We start from the raw sequence: 17,194 nt of genomic DNA on the forward strand, positions 1-17,194 counted from the left end.
CAAGAGGGACACAGCTCAGTGGATGTTAAAAAACAAAAAACAAAACTAGGATTAATGTGGGAATAAAATCTGTTTTGGTAACATGTCCGCAGCTGTTCCAAATACACATGCCCAGGCAGAGGCTGGAAAGGGGCAGGGGTGACGTCAGCACCCCGCCAGGAGCGCCATGATGTAGAACCAGAAACGAATGGTCCGGGCATTGTCCACGTTGACTCTTCAGCAGACCCACGAAGAAACAGAAGCCCAAGGTGCAGAGACTTGCAATTTAATCTGCACTTGAGACATGTTAGGTTCTCCCCTAACTACTTCAGAGCTCAAGCCGTTCAGAAACCTGAGGACCTAATCTGCAGGTCTTCTGTGCTCCTAGGGTAGGATGGGAGAAGTCCCCAGATTATCTGTGCTTCCTGAAGTCAATAGGAATCCCTAGGGAGCTTATTCTGGAATGGCCTGAAGGGTGATGAATACTGCTCTTTCCAAGGTGCGGGAAACACAGGGAAGAAAACTGGCCACCCCACCATGCTACTCGTACACAAGATGTCAGAGTTCATGAATCCCACCACTCACAACACGGCTGCATTTGCTTCTCCCCCAACTCCTTCCCTCCCTGTAAGGCAACCAGATGTAATGGATTCCCATCTTATGATGGAGTATGCAGAGACTCAGAAAAGCGAAGTGAAGAAGAGTTTTGAGAATGCTCATTGTGGAGAAAGAACAAGTGGGAGCAGAAAGTATGAGCTGAACAGAAGGCAATGACAGAGAGGTCAAGGAAGAGACTGGTGAAACCTGGGATCGCAGAAACAGGAGTAGAGGGTGTAGGAGTGGAGTGGACATCAGCTGGCTGATGCTAACCCAATAGAGAACGTTTGAAAGGGAGGGGGGGGGTGCCAAGAGCACAGTGCACGAGTGGGGGTGTTGATAAAGGGGTGCCGGGAATCCTGAAGCTAACAAAACCAAGAAACTGAGCTTCAGGTAAATGCAAGAGCATTTCCAACCCACAACTGAAGGTGGATGCCCTCTGGCCCATCAAGAAGAACTTCAGGCCACAGGGGGAGCCCACCACCCAGTGAGACATGATGGCAGGGGTGATGTGACAAACCTGTCAGGGGCCATCAGGGAGGAAACTGAATCAAGCTGAAGGTATGAACAAGACTGAGCCTTTACAATATTCCACATATGTTCAGCCTTCTTGCTCTTTGCCCAAACCATCTTCTCCTTGATTGGACACCATGGGCCCTGCTGGTCACCTACCCTGCTCCATCCTCCCACCTCTGTATTGACATGACTCAGACTTTTTTCTTCCTCAAGGTGATGTGTTCATACAGATTATGTTCTTTCCATACAGATTATGTTCTTTCCAGCCGCAAGAGTTGGGTCTTGATTTGACCAACCCAGTCGTGGAGTTCCCATCCTTCTCTGAGGAATTGGTTTAAGTAAGTGATTGTGACCCAATCCTGCCCTACAAGATATACCGGAAGTTTCCTACAGGGCTTCTGTAAAACAAGTCCTCCATGTTTTAATAGGAGACACATGGAAGAGGATGTTCTCCTCCAGGCTCTAGGTGTTGCTGAATGAAGATGGGATGCACAGAGTTCCTTGCGTGGCCACCTTACAAGCATGAGCCTGGGGACAAAAGCCACCACCCTGGGATGACAGAGAAGGAAATGGAGACCCAGATCCTTCACGGTGTTGTCAGGCACTCAAGTTAAAGGATCATGGAAATGCCCGACCTCTGGAACTTTTACTGTGTAAAATAATCAGTCCTGGGGCGCCTGGGTAGCGCAGTCGTTAAAGCGTCTGCCTTCGGCTCAGGGCGTGATCCCGGCGTTCTGGGATCGAGCCCCACATCAGGCTCCTCCACTATGAGCCTGCTTCTTCCTCTCCCACTCCCCCTGCTGTGTTCCCTCTCTCGCTGGCTGTCTCTCTGTCACATAAATAAATAAAATCTTTAAAAAAAATAAAAATAAAAATAAAATAAAATAAAATAAAATAAAATAAAATAAAATAATCAGTCCTTTTATTTGTAAGCCACTGTGAGCAGATGTTCCTGTTACTTTGAGCCAAAAGCATTTTCACTGATAGACTGGGTAACACAGGAAGTGTCTGCAACAAGGACTCAACAGAGGAGAAGAGGAGAATGGAGAGGAGGGGGCAGGAGAAGAGGGTCCTGAGTTATTCAAAGGAACCTGCACTTTTACCCTGCCCTGCCCTGCCCTACCCCAGGTTACCCCTCGGGCCAGAGCAGCCACTGCTGGTGAGGAAACACTGGATACCTTCTCTTTGGAGCCAAAGCCCCTGAGCCCAAGACACACCTCAGGTCTCCTGAGGTCTAGGGCAACCTAGGTTGGCTTTTATTTACAGATGAATAATCCCTTCATGAAGAAGCTCCATAGCAAAGAAATGAATACTAGGCATTCTACCGGACATTTCCAAACAGACAGAATCAAAGGCTGGGGAAAAAAGCAAGATCAAGAAAAATGGTAAGCTAGTTTCCCAAAGAAGTCCTTACCACTTTATCAAATGGATTCGCTTATTTCCCTGGAATACCACAAAGCCTGCTGCAGTGAATCCTAAAAATGTTGTTGTGCCTGTTGAATCCTGGAAAAAAAAAGAGAAAAAAAACACATTTGGATGGAGAAATATAAAATAAATGATAAATGGCATTCTCATTCATCCTCTCCCTGGGTTAATTTCAGGTTAATTCCATTGATCATGGCAATAAACTGAGTTTCTGAGATGGGACTTCCAAGGATAGTACTTCTAAAATCTGGGGAAGGTCCAGGAATATGTAGCTTTTTTCTTGGAGGAAGAGACCACCTACCTGTCCAAGAACATCCTGGGAAAAGGTAGGTTAGTCTCAAACCACTATGTCTATTTCCAAGTGTGTCCTGGGGCCACCCACGGTCTCAGAGTTGCCCTGTAATGTGGGCAAACTGCACTCAGTCATCGTTAGCCCCAGAATCAAAGATGCTATGAAACCAAAGCCCTAATTTAACTTGATTAAATTCCACACAAAATTCCTGGCAGTTTTAATGTAAAGATACGTCCAGAAATGCCCACTTCGCTTCCAGCCTCAACCAGAAAAACTAAGCATAGATCAGTAAAAGCAAAGGAATAACAGGAACAAAAATCAAGTCCATCTCCAAGTAATAAATAAGACAAACAGGCTCAAAATTGTGGATAAAATCTAATTCAGTAAATGGAATACACTGATTTATACCCGGCAAATATGCTAAAATAATTGTGCCAATAAAAAAAAAATGCCAATGTGAACAAGTACTATCAGCTCCCTGCCTCAGCGGCATGTTGGAATCATCTGGAAAGCCTGGTCTGCTCCCCCACAGACACTGATGTCATTGGGTGGCAGGAGTATGACGCTCCCCAAGTATTTCTAACGAGCAACCTGCACTAAGAGCTATAGAACTAGTTCTTCACCAAATACGATTAGCTGATCCTATGTGGGTAAGGAAATGTCCCAGCAGGACCCAAGAACTTACCTTTAAGAGCTTGGCTGAGATAAATGCTTAGTATAGAATTCTAGTGAGTGTCTGGTTGACATGTAGTTTAAGGTATGGAAAGAAGAAAACCATTTTCGTAAAACATTTCTAGAAATGCGTGCATCATCTTGGGGGCTTGTTAAAAAAGCATATCCCCCAGCTGTACCCCCAGGAGCTCTGGGGTGGAGCCCAGGTGATTCTGATACATGCTTGAGAGAAATACTGTCAAATAATATGAGCAAAGGAAACAAACAAAAAATTCCTAACGTCAAAATATAATTTTAAGTCCTTTTTCTTCTTCTACTTTCCCAGTCTTTAAGGTTGCCTTCTTGCTGACAAGGGTCTTAAAAATAAATCTGTTGGGACCCTATAACTTCTCAGGGGTAGAACCAGGTATTTGATGGGTGAATGAATCATGTATGTTAGTTTAGGAAAGCGGGGCTACTACACAGCAATCAGCAAGCAATTGGAAGGCTTGTAATGGAGAAAATCAACCACCAGAACTTGTGACTACAGCCTACTGTTGTCCCTTCCAATTAGGGGCAATGGGTCAGCCTGTAGAAATATTCCACACACTAATTAACTCTCTGTGGACAAAACAATCGTTACAGGTCAGCCTGCTATGAGGGGCACTCACCTTGCATGGGTGGGGGTCCACCCCATAGGTTTCCAAAGTGTGAGCTTTCAGGAGTAAGTTAAATTCAGCAACGGCTGGGCTCTGGCCTCTAGAAACACACAAGAAAATTTTAGGGTATTAATACAGAAGATTACAGAACCTAGAGTCCCTTCATTCAATAAAATGGGATATTCTACACTAAAAAAAAAAAAAAAAAAGGAGAGAAATCCCTACATAAATAATAATCCGGTAACACCGATCACCATTCCTCACCACGAGGAGCTCTTTGCTAAGAAATTGGAGCTCATGTTCCCTGATTAATTGTTCCATAATAAACCTACGTGTAGTCTGAGGACTCCAGTGCCCCGTACAGTTAATCAAGGTTATCAAGTTACCAATAAGTAAAGCCTTGCAAATTCAATCTTAATATGAAATAGAACTCAGCATCTGTCCTTTCCTACTCACTTCAAAAGATTATCTACGGGAAAGAGCATTCCCTCTTGCTCAGGGTAGAATATGGGCAATCCTGTCAGGCTACCAGCAAGCCTGAACAAAGCCATCTGCATAGGAAGAACGGTCAACCCTTCCACTGGAAGGCTCTGGATTTTGAAAGGAAATCTCAGCCACTAATCCCAGCTGTGCCCTCCAGGGTGGTAAACAAGGTCGTGGCCTCAGCGAGGAGGAAAGGGGCTGCAATAGAGACGACTGTGAAGCTTCTGGGGCCTAACTTCAAAGCAGGATAGTGCAGCATTTCAAAGACTCCACTTTTGACTAAACCCCGAACATATCTTAGAGAATCCAAAGCATGCTCCAAGGATAAATAGGTAACACTAACAACCAAGAAGAGTTTGCCAAAGAAAACAACAGGAAATTTTTATTTCTAAAATGCAGAATTATATTGTAGTATTAAATCTATTTCCATCCAAGCATCTCCCCATAGATGGATTCCCTCCTTTACCCCTCAGAAGTCCTCATGCCTCTAAATCAAAACAGTATTCCATCTACCTTCTCCCTAAAGCCTTTTGAGATCTTCTCTTTACCCCCAGTGGCTGAAATTTCACTAGAATAGGTCTGAGGAGTGTCTTTATTTACATATCATGATCAGCACTGTGGGGACACTTCTAATCCAACGACTTGTATTCTTCCATGACTGTTTGATTCTTCTCTTCCTCACCCCCTTTCTCTCTCCTCTCCTTTGAGAGGCCCAAGAGAATGGATCTTGAAACCCCTAGGTCTCTCCTCCATGCCTTATAACCCTTGTTTCTTCTAAATGAGTCTTTTTGTAACACATTCTGAATTATTTTTTTTCAAGATTTTATTTATTTGTTGGGGGACGGGGTGAGGAGAGCACAAGCAGGGGGAGTGGCAGGCAGAGGGAGAAGCAGGCTCCCTGCTGAGCAAGGAACCCAAGACGGGACTCGATACCAGAACCCTGGGATCATGACCTGAGCCAAAGGCAGATGCTTAACTGACTGAACCACCCAGGCGTCCCTTTTCTGAATTATTTCTTAATTCAAACTTCCAGCTTGCTAATTTATTCTTCAGCTTCATACATCTGCTTTTCTTATTTATGAGTTTTTTTAAAAATACCAATTAAAAGTTTCATTTCCAACATAATACCTATTTGGTTCTTGAAATAGCTACTTGTTTCTATTTCATGCAATACATTCCTCTTATTCCTCTGAGGAAATTCCACTTTGTTTCCTTTAAAGTTCAATCCTGTTTGCTGTTAATGCTGCTTTCTTGGCAAGGGTCCTTTGGTTCGCTAAGTCAGAATCTCTCATTCATGGAGTTGATGTTTTCTTAAGTGTTGGGTGATTCACAGATGGACTTTTTTTTTTTTTTTTTTATCTGACGTTATCTGTTTAACGCAGTGGCCTCCAGAGGTTTGTAAGGAAGGAGTGAATGGTGGGGCATGCCATCTGGGAGGAGTGTGTGTTAGTAACTTGATTTTAAACTGAAGGTTGTAATTCTTCTGGGTGTTGCCCACACACGGGGTACCTCCAGCTCAAGCCTGCTGCTGCCCACGAGGAACCAGAGAAAGAGGTCAAAGCTACCCAACTGAGCCAAATGCAGTTGCCCACTCACCATGATGGCGGCCCTGTGTATCTATTGCCTGAAGCACCCAGAACCACTTCTACCCTACATATGTGTTTAACCTGGATTTGCTCCATCTGTTTCCCATCTTCCAGAGACACTGTCAGACTTCTGATCCAAAAATGGTATCCTTTCCTGGATCTGCTTTCTAGTACCTTTTCCATTAACTATAGGGCCTTGGAGAAGGAAGAAGAAGTAGCCATATGTGCTACCTTTTTCTTTCAAAAGAAGAGATAATTTTTAATCCACCCTTTACAGAACATTTCTGAGGGATTAACTCAAACACCTGCTTTAAGAAAATAATGTCTTTCTAAAGCCTTTTGGGCTTTCCTCTATAGCCTTAGTGTTCTAAAGTTTCCCTGTGAGATCACAAAGGTAACATCTTTATTTACTCATCCTGATCAGCACTGTATGGGCCCTTTCAATGCAATTCCTATCTTTCTTTCATTCTTTTTTCAAGTCACAGTCACTGTTATTATATCTCTTCTTGATACCATAACAACAAGTTCAAAAACGTCACCACTATATTGATGGGAAAGGGACAAGGGGTTTTTAAAAAGTTTTTTCAATACATACAAGGATTTCTCCATAGCTCTCTTAAGTTCTAAGAGTACTATTTTACCTTCCACTGAAAAATAAATTGCTAAATCCAAATATTAGATGCTATTTCCTCCCCGCCACATTCTCACTCACTCACCCGTACATTCATAGCTCCCCCTGACAAGGGACAAAGCACAGAGCTGAGCTGTCCAGCATGTTACTAAGCAGCACCCCCACTCTAGTGGCCCTCAATGCAGACTTCAGCCTAATGACCCAGACGGGGGGCCAAAGGGAACCAGGACCAGAGCCAAAGCAGCCCAAGCCATTAGCTCTGCTCCAGGCTAATCCTCCTGCTTGACATGAAAGGGCTCTACTCTGGAGACCTGGCCATGCTCCTGGTGGTTAAAATGTCAGCACCTTTGTATATAAGCTACACATTGTTTATTCTTAAAATCCCAGTTTGGTTTGAAAGCTCACCCCTCTTTTGTATTCAGTCTGGGAACAAGTTAATTGTGAAAGGTTGTAATTTGGAAGTTCATGTTGGAAAGTGAGTAAGTTCTGCTTCCTTAGGTGGTCTGACCCTGTTCCTGTCCTTTGTAAATCCGACAGATGGCAGCAGGTACAGTGCCACGCAGCTCCAGAGGGGGCGCCGTTAAACTCAAAGACCTCTGCTCATTGGGACATCTCATTCAGGGTGTGAAACGGTGAGCCCCAGCGCGGGGGGAAAAAGATTTCACTAACATGTATAATCAAGAAAAAGACCTCTATGTAGATTTTTTTAACTCCTTTATAAATCAATAAACAATACACTTTTTAAAATATATATATGTTTTTTATATATTTTAAAATATATATTTTATATACATATATTTGTATATATACACAAATATATTTTATATACATTTATATAAAATATATATATTTTATATACATATATAACATTTTATATATATATTTATATACATGTATAACAAATATATATACATATATATTTTATATACATACATATATATATTCTAAGAAATATATATATATATATATTTATATTCTAAGAAAAATCAGCACAAGACATACATAGGCACTTCATAAGATATCCAAATAGCCCACAACTAGTGAAAATGTGCTTAACCTCTTTATGATCAGGAAAATGCAAATTAAAACTATGAGAAATCATTTCTACAACCATCTAAATAGTTAAAATTTAAAAACCTAGTACCAAGCACTCATGAGGCTTTGCAGCAAAAGCAACCCTTAATACTGCCAGTGGAGCAGCAATGTGGTAGAACTTTCTGGGAAACTGGCATTATCTACAAAAGTTCAACATGTTTACCCTATAATATGACGATTCCATTAGTAGTTCCATATGCAACAAACTCGTGTGTGCCGCACCAAGAAATATATAGAATTATCGTAGTCGTGCCTTTGTAGTAGCAAAAAAAATAGGAAACTCAAATGTCTACCAACAGGAGAATGGATATACAATGGGATGCTATACAGCCATGAAATTAAATGAACGAATAAAGCTCCACACAAGATGGGTGACTATCACAAAAATAAAACTGAACAGAAAAGGGGCGCCTGGGTGGCACAGCGGTTAAGCGTCTGCCTTCAGCTCAGGGCGTGATCCCGGCGTTATGGGATCGAGCCCCACATCAGGCTCTTCCGCTGGGAGCCTGCTTCTTCCTCTCCCACTCCCCCTGCTTGTGTTCCCTCTCTCGCTGGCTGTCTCTATCTCTGTCAAATAAATGAATAAAATCTTTTTAAAAAAAGAAAAAAAACTGAACAGAAGAGGACAGATATAAACGAATACACACTGAATGAATTCAGTTTACACAGTTTTCAAAAATGAGTAAAACACAACTAATGTGTTAAAAGTCAGAGATGTGATCACCTTTGGGGAGGAGGGAGAAGGCAAATATTGAGAAGGGGCAGAAGAGAAGCTTCTGGGGTATTACCAATTCTCCCTGACTTGGGGGGTAGTTACCTACATGCTTGCTTGGTAATAACTCACCGAGCTTTATATTTACGCCTTGTACACTTTTCTGATTCTGTTATACTTCAATTTTTAAGAGCTTAACGGAAAAGAAAAAAGGTTATGAAGCACTGGGGACCCTCATGTACTGTGGGTGTGAATGTAAGTTGGGGCAATCCCATTAGCAACAAGCCATCACTTCCTAGAAAAGCTCACACTCTATGGCTCTCCAATTCCACTTAGGTTCATACCTAGGCTAAGAACTCCTTTACATACACTCCCATGAGAATTATTCAAGAAGCCTAGAAATAACCCAAATGTCCATGAGCAGAGTGGATACATAAAATGTGACATGGTCACATCATAGAATATTAGTTACATAGAAGGACAAATGAAGACCTAGGGCTACACGCATCCACGTGGAACAGCCTCAAGCACACTGCTGATGACCAAGTGAGACGCAAGACTAGAGTATGATTCCATTTTAGGGAAGTCAAAAACAAAGCAATGCAGGATTTAGTGATAACACGAAGTACATTTACAAAGGCAAAATGAGAGAATGAATAACCCCAAATTCAGAACAGTGCAGAGGAGGGAAGGGGGTGATCTGGGAGGGGTGCACAGGAGACTTCAGAGCATCTGGTGATATTCTAATTCATAAGCAGAGTCAGGGGGTCCTGGGCCTTTTTTCAACTATTCTTTAAACTACACATATGTCGTAAATACTCATATGTTATATATTTGCAATGATTAAAAGAGGAACAATTCCTGCCTTTTTAATAAAAGAATAAGTAGATAAAATAGTGTACAGTCCAAAAGCAACACTGAACTAAACAGAACTGGTCAGGAACATCATAGAAATGCATGCAGTGCTACTTTCTACTAAACTCTAATGTTCTGAGCAATATATGATCACTTATGTTGTCAAGCAATGTCTGTATTCTGTCGCTTAATAATCATAAAGGAGGACTGCTTATCCTCCTTTTGTAGATGAGGATTCTGACATTCAGGAGGAAAAATAACTTGCTCAAAGTCACTCGGCTGGTGAACGCAGAAGTGAGGTTCAAATCCAAGTCGGCTTGGTCCCAAAGCACTTCTCAGTGCCTGTGCCACCATCACTACCAACACGATATGGTCCAGAGCCATGTGCCTGCCCTCCTACGTGCCCTGGCAGAGCATATCAAAATGACAGTTTCCATCAGTTCTTAGAGAGAGCCTCTTTCAAATTCTAAACATTGCATCTTACCAGTGATGAGGCAATCCATTCCAGGTGCTTGATATTCAGACCTGATGGGAGAGCAGGGAGGTCTCAATTTTAATCTAGGTCAGAGATCCGCAAACTAAAGCCTGCAGGCTGAATCCTGACCACCACCAGGCTTTGTGCAGCCCTTGAGCCAAGATTGGTTTTCCCATTTTTAAATGGTTTAGAACAATCGAACAAAGAATAGTAATGTCATGACCATGAAAATTACATGACATTCACATTTCAGGACCAATTCTTACTGGAACACAGCCACACCCATCTGTTTGCATACTGCCTATGGATGCGGTCATGCTCCAAGGGCAAGATTGAGTAGTTGGAACAGAAATCCTATGATCTGCACCGCCTAACGTAGAAAAAGTTTGCTGAGCCCTGAGCTAGAAACTGCACACAGGAATAGAGAACCACTAATGCTAGAGCTCCTTGATTCCATGAAATGAAGATAAAAATAGTCCCTACCATGAAGATCTGGTGTACAAAGCAAACAGTTGACAGATGAAAAGCCATTAGACTAGTGCCTGGCACAGAGCATGGTCTCTCCTCACCCTCAGAATAGCCTTTGTTCCCCTGCTAGCCCTGTGCATGACTGAAATCAGAATTTTGATGTTGGGGGAAATGTCAGGAAGCATGTCAAGATATTCAGAGCAAAGCCAAGACCCCTCTTTAAAATAAAAGTCCTCAAATTGGTATCCTTTGCTTTGGGTTTGACTGCAGATCTCCAACAGCTAAGCACTGAAAAGACTTCATCTAAGAAGTTACCCACAGAGAAAGGCTAACTACAAATGTTCAGAGTAGGGAAAGTGTTCAAAACCAATGGAGGAAAGGTAGAGACACTAATATCACTAGAAACTAAGTCTCCCTGACTCACCAAGGAAGAAACCATTTAATGATCAGGTTTTCAGAAAGACACTAAGGCCAATTAACCAAATTTTTTGTTTGCCCCCTCAGATCTCTCACTGGACATTTGTTTCTGGCAAAAACTCTGTTTGGTAATGGAAAATAAGGATTTTCTATCCTTTAAATCTTGCATCAGGAGCTGTTCTACTAAGAGTAATAGTGTCTCTAATGTGACATTGTGATGTAAAGACCAGTGATTAGTTGAGTTCTTTAAGAGCTAACAATTCTCTAAAAATACGCTTTTCTAATAAATTCGGTGAGGTTGGGTAATCACGTCTCCCTTCTGCCTATCTGGTATTCTTTTTGCCAAAAGGAACACTCTCTTATTGATCCTCCCTTAGCATACCATACCAGATTACAGAAATGTACAGTAGTATCCTAAGAATGAGTGCAAATTACTAGTGTACGTTAATTGTGCATATTATTAGTGTACATTAATTAAATGAGGTGTGTGTCTTGCCAGCAAGGACCTGGATTGCTTGGAGTGTGGTTGGCAGGAAAGGGTAGATCTGGCTCCACCTAATCCATTTGGGTCTCTGCGTTGCAGAATTAAACTCAGCAAAGTAGAACTCCCAACCTTAGAGCAAAGGAGTCTTCTTACAGAGCACTGCAGCTTAGGTCCGGCTGCGTGTTGCCACAAAGGGAAAGGCCTAGTGTTACCAAACCACCCGGAGCAAGAAAAGCTGGGACTTTCTGGCAACTGATTCCATTTTAAAAAACGTATTTGGCCCAGAGAACATATATCTGGGTCACAGTGTAATTCAACAACCGTCACTTTATAAGCCCTGCTGTGGACTCCAAGAGTCCTGTAAGTGTAATAACCAGGTGTCAATTGTTTGGCTTTTGGCTAGTGACCTCTGGGTATTCAAAGGCTCTGGGTGGTAGTTGTAGCTGTGTATGCCTGATGAAAATTAGGAAGCAAATTAATTCTTACTTTATGAGTATTTTTTTGAGATAAAATCTTTTGAAAACATGAGGTCATAGGGGAGTATAGATGATGAAGGGGACCCCGGCTTGGTGGTAAAGCAGTTGAAGATCAGTGGGCTAGGTCACTCAATACTTCCACGGATCCTGACACAGAGTGGCCTTGTAATTCATACTTGTTACATGAAGAGATGAACAAATGGATGGATGGTTGAATCATGAATGGGTGCCTGGATGGGTGGACAGACAGATGCGTATGGATGAATCAGGGATGGGTTTGTGGATGGACAGAGAGGTGGATGGATGGATATACTGTTACAAGTTCACCTAAAATTCAAAAGGTTTTTGACGATGCATAATTTACATGTCCCATGTCAAGCATGATCAAAGAATGTATTAAGTCATGGCTGACTCAAGCTGTCAACACTACCCCTCTCTCGTCCTTCACAGCCATGTTGCACTTCGGTGACATTGCTCTTTCGCCTTTCAAGCCACTGTAGCCAGATTTTACCTGTATAAAAGCATTGGTGACTTGGGTGCACACACAATTTGCCCCTGGCCCAACCCTCCCCAGAAATGTCCCTGACTCCAGGCCACATAATACAAGGATTCAGTTTTTACAGGAGAAACATGTGATGCCATGTAATTCCCCCTTCCAATTCCTATGCCAAATAAGAACAGAAAATGGAAACGGATTTGATAACCCATCAGAGAGAGAGAGAGATTAAAATGAGAGACTTGATGGGGCACCTGGGTGGCTCAGTCAGTTAAGCGTCTGCCTTCAGCTCAGGTCATGATCCCAGGGTCCTGGGATCGAGTCCCCCATCAGGCTCCTTGTTCAGCAGGGAGCCTGCTTCTCCCTCTGTCTGCTGCTCCCCCCTGCTTATGCGCTCTCTGACAAATAAATAAAAGTCTTTAAAAAATAAAATGAGAGACTTGAGAAGGGGAAGGACACGTGAAGGGGGGAGTAGAAATGATGGGAAGCACATCTCAAAGAAGACTAGAAGTTGTAAAGTAATCTGATCTTTCCCATTTTCCTTTCACACAATAAACGCTCTTCCCAAAACTGCACAAAAGCATTTCCTGAGGGGGCTCTTATGATCTGTTCATCAGAAGCACGGGTAGAGGGTATTCATCATAGCGGGTCACTTATCTCTAGAAAGCTAGATATTTCTGTATCTATAAGTCCTTGCCAGGAGGCACACGATTTACAGGGAACGTGAATTTTGAGAAATAGAAAGAGATAATGAGTCTGTCTGAAATCCACTCAGTATCATTATTGCCTCCGGCACAAGCCTCACCGCATCAGATCATTATGATGGTAGCTAACTGGAAAATTTTTCTGCTCTTTAAGGACAAGGAATATACTTCATCAAAACCACTTCACCACCAAGTGAGAGTTTTGAATATTTAAAAGCTGATGCCCTGTGCCTGAAGCTAGTTCAAATGTCTTCGCCTCTAATGAGAAACCCGATAAACTGGTATTGAGAGAACTAGCTGAGTAGAAACTCTAGGAAAACCTCCAGAGAAGCCTCTCTGGGTTCCTGATAGTGAAATCAATCATATTCTTGATCTTCGACCCCCTCTGGGCACCCTCAGGACTAAGGGAATGGGTATTCCCTTCTAACCCACATGGTCGTGATTAAAGCTGTGTGGATAACAGTAACCAGGACAGTCAAGGATAAGAGAACGGTCCCTTCCCTAGGGGTTGTGGCAACAGCCTCTTCCAGCCACCAGAGGGCTCTGGAAGGAGCACTAACCCATCCCTAAGCAGTCCGCATGCTAGGACCTCATCTCTGCCTACCCAACTCAAACGAAATCTGTAAATTGTAAGATTCTTTCTTATACATAGTCTTAAAAACAAATACGGCTCTTTTGTCTTAAAATTATCTACAGAGGCAGGCAGTGAGGCAGAAATTAATTCCAGACCTGCTCTGCCATGTGTTTAGGAGTCTGCAAACTAGAACCCACGGCTCAAATCTGGCCCACCACCTGTTTGGTCAATCAAGTTTCGCTGAATCGTAGGCCACTAATTTAGGTATCATCTTTGTCTTTGTTTGCTCTACAAAAGCATAGCTAAGTGGCTGCAATAGAGACCATGTGGCCCAGAAAGCCTAGATAGATAGATAATATCTATCTATCTATTATCTGCTCTGATCTAGAAGAATCATTCAGTCCAGTGAGTTTCAGCACTAACATCTATTCAATAATATGAATCCTACATCCCCACGTCTTCTAGTTTACAGGATATTAGGAGGCCCAGCAGCATCTCTATTAAATCTTTCTGAATAAAGCACTGTTCACTGCACACCTATTTGAATGACCAAAATCAAGAACATTGAAAACACCAAAGGCTGGTGAGATGTCCAGGAACAACAGAAACTCTCATCCGTTGCTGGTGGGAACGCAGCCACTTCGGAAGATGGTTTGAGGATTTCCTTCAAAACTAAACATACTCTCACCATACAACCCGGCAACCATGCCCCTTGGTATTTACCAAAGGAGTGGAAAATGTATGTCCACACAAAAGGCTGGCATGTGAATGTTTATAGCAGCCGTATTCATAATTGCCAAAGCTTGGAAGCATCCAAGATGTCCTTCAGTAGGTGAGTGCATAAATCGTGAAACATACACAGGCCACAGAATATTTTTCAGCAAAAAATGAGCTGTGGATGAAAACACATAGAGGGACTTTAAGAGCCTATCGCTAAGCGAAAGAAGAGAACTTGCAAAAGCTGCATACTGTCGGATTCTAAGGACACGGTATTCTGGCAAAGGCAAAACTATGGAGACGGTTAAAAGATCAGTGTTTGCCAGTGGTTGTGGGGGAGGGAGAGAGGAACAGGCAGAGCACAGAGGATTTTTAGGGCAGTGAAACCACTCTGCAGGATACTATCATGGTGGATACATGTCATTATACTATTGTCCATCGAATGTACAACATCCAGAGAGAACCCTAAGGCAAACTATGGATTGGGGGGGATAAAGATGTGTCAGGGTCAGTTAATCAATGGCAACAAACGCATCACTCTGGTGGGGATGCTGATAACGAGAGAGGCTGTGCAGGGAGAATAGGGGAAATCTCTGTACCTTCCACTCAATTTTGCTGTGAATCTAAAAAATAAAGTTTTTTAATAAAAAAGCTTATTTAAAAAGCCTGTTTGTTAATGAGATTGTGAAGGCCGTTAAGAGCTGTTTGTCAGCTAGCTCCAGTTTGCACCCTCCTTGCCATTAGGAGAACCATGTGGTTAGTTGTGGACTAGTTATGGCCACAATGGTTACGTAGAAGTGACATGTGTCACTTCCAAGCTGAAGCAAGAACTTCCAGAACTCTCTTTTCCCTCTGGCTTCACAACTGGCAAATTGAAACCTGTGAGTGTCCTGGGTGACAGTGGTGAGCAGAGACTCTCAGCTGATATCTGGTAGACACGTAACAGAAGAAACAATAAGTCTTGCTTGTTCTAAACACTGATCTTTTGGAGTTGTTTCCTCAGCAAAATCTAGTTTATCATGACTAGTATAGAGATGATCGATAACTATGTTATTACATTTGCAAAACTGTCACTTCTCCCTACCCCCCCCTCCTGTTCAGACAGCACATTTAAGAAGCAAAGTTGGCCCAATCATAAATTCCAATCTTCATTCACAAATCTCTTAACATCTAAAGGAATCTAAGTTGATGGAAATTCTAACTACACTCTTGGTCTTCTATTTTCAAGCACCTCAAAATTCCAGGGAATCTCCCTTTCTTCCCCCTAAAGAACGCTTATTCATGGCTGTCTATCACGCCATCTTCGTTCCACCTTCAAGCCGCATGTAGCCTCCCAGAGAGAGAGGCTCTTCCTCCTCCCCGGTTACTTTTCTCCCCAAAATCACAGCTTTTGTACCTTCCTCAGAAAGCACAGAAGGAGAACAATTCCAATCAACTAAAAAGGCAGAAGAAGGTTGTGAACCCACACAGGGAAGTATGTTTATCTCACTGTAAATCATCCCTGCCATTTCTGCTATAGTTTGTGTCAAACCTGCCATCTCTTGGTTTCTTTTTCCGTTGGTTTAGAAACCAGGCAGAAAGTAGAAGGTTAAGTTTTGGGGCCCCTCAAACCCCAACAAAGGCCAGCTGAATCCTCTCAGGAAGTTTCTGTGACAATAGTTCAATGATCACACATTATCCCTTTGTTGCGTGGGAGGGTCATGGGTGCAGCGATGACCTTGGAGAGTAAGATGGCAACACCTTAGTACAGCCTCGTATGGTTCTCTTCCATCTACAACTCCTTCCTGACACCATTGGATTTGCAAAGCAATCCAACCAAAGGTCCAATTTCCCACACCGGAAAAGTCAACACTTTCACAACCTGCGTGCAAAGGGCCCGCTGAACCCCCAGAGTAACCTCAGTCTCTACGGCAGGTTTCCAACCAGCTCTACAAAGTCTCTCCCCCTCTGCACTGTCACCTTGTTCTGCTCTTCTTATCTTCCCATCCAAACCTATAATCTCTCTCTGCTGCACTGATGTAGAGGGAAATGCACAGCTACTTAAGGATGAACAAAAATTCATAGGAAAATACCCTCTGCACCTCTCCATGCGATGTCACATAACTTCTGGCTGTTTAGTCCTTCGACATACAACCCTGACTTCCTCACGGGAGCTTTCTGGATGTTACAAACGCATAGTGCCTCAGAACAGCAGTGTTGATCAAGCCACGGAATTTACTTCCAAGATCTATAAACCACGGCTGATTGATGACCACCTGTGCTCCCCCTGGTGAAGGATGACTACTTTCAGGGTTATCAACAAAGGCACAGGTGCTGGCACGAGATCCAATCTACAGTTTTCCGATTACGAAAAGCAAACTGGAATCTTTGATTCACTCATTTACTCATGAAATTTGGGGGCATCATCTGGACATAATGTTGCTCCAAACCCTCTTCTCTCTTTTTCAGGTCCTTGGCATCTCTTGTCTGGAGAGCAGAACTAACTAACTGGTCCTCCTCCTCACAGTCTCTACCCTCTGGCGCCACTGCCATGGTGATCGCTATGCGACACCAACATGACTGACTACCTGATTGCCTGACGGCTGCTCAGCGGAGCGGATCAGAGCATGAGTGTTGGTGTCAAGTAAGAGCAGGGTTCAAGTCCTGACTTTGCTGCTAAAGAGCAAGTCCTTAATCCACTCCCCATTGTGCTTTCTTCACCTTGGATTGGTACCAACAAGAGCACCTCCCTTGTAGAGTTGAGGAGGACTCAGTGAACACACGTAAGACTCTTAGCACAGTGTTTTGGCATCCAGTAATGCTCGAGAGAGGTCTACTAATATGATATGTCCTGAGCATTTGAGGTCCTGCAAATTCTGGTCACAGCAGGCCTCCTGATTCCCATTCCCACCAATCCACACAG

General features: G+C 42.9%; 1 protein-coding gene across 2 annotated transcripts in view; it reads right to left on the reverse strand.

The window, feature by feature from the left end:
- The window catches only part of FRMD3 (FERM domain containing 3), a 287,242-nt gene that overhangs the window by 77,606 nt on the left and 192,442 nt on the right, over window positions 1-17,194 (reverse strand). For both annotated transcript variants that reach the window (XM_045780850.2, XM_045780849.2), the window contains exons 7-8: window positions 4,132-4,219; window positions 2,507-2,595 (exon numbers count right to left, since the gene is read on the reverse strand). In XM_045780850.2, coding sequence (XP_045636806.1) covers window positions 2,507-2,595; window positions 4,132-4,219 — 177 coding nt within the window. The remainder of the gene's footprint in view (window positions 1-2,506; window positions 2,596-4,131; window positions 4,220-17,194) is intronic.

This window comes from Ursus americanus, chromosome 34 (genome assembly GCF_024610735.1).
Source record: "Ursus americanus isolate L20-20 chromosome 34, mUrsAme1.1.p, whole genome shotgun sequence".
NCBI lineage: Eukaryota > Metazoa > Chordata > Mammalia > Carnivora > Ursidae > Ursus > Ursus americanus.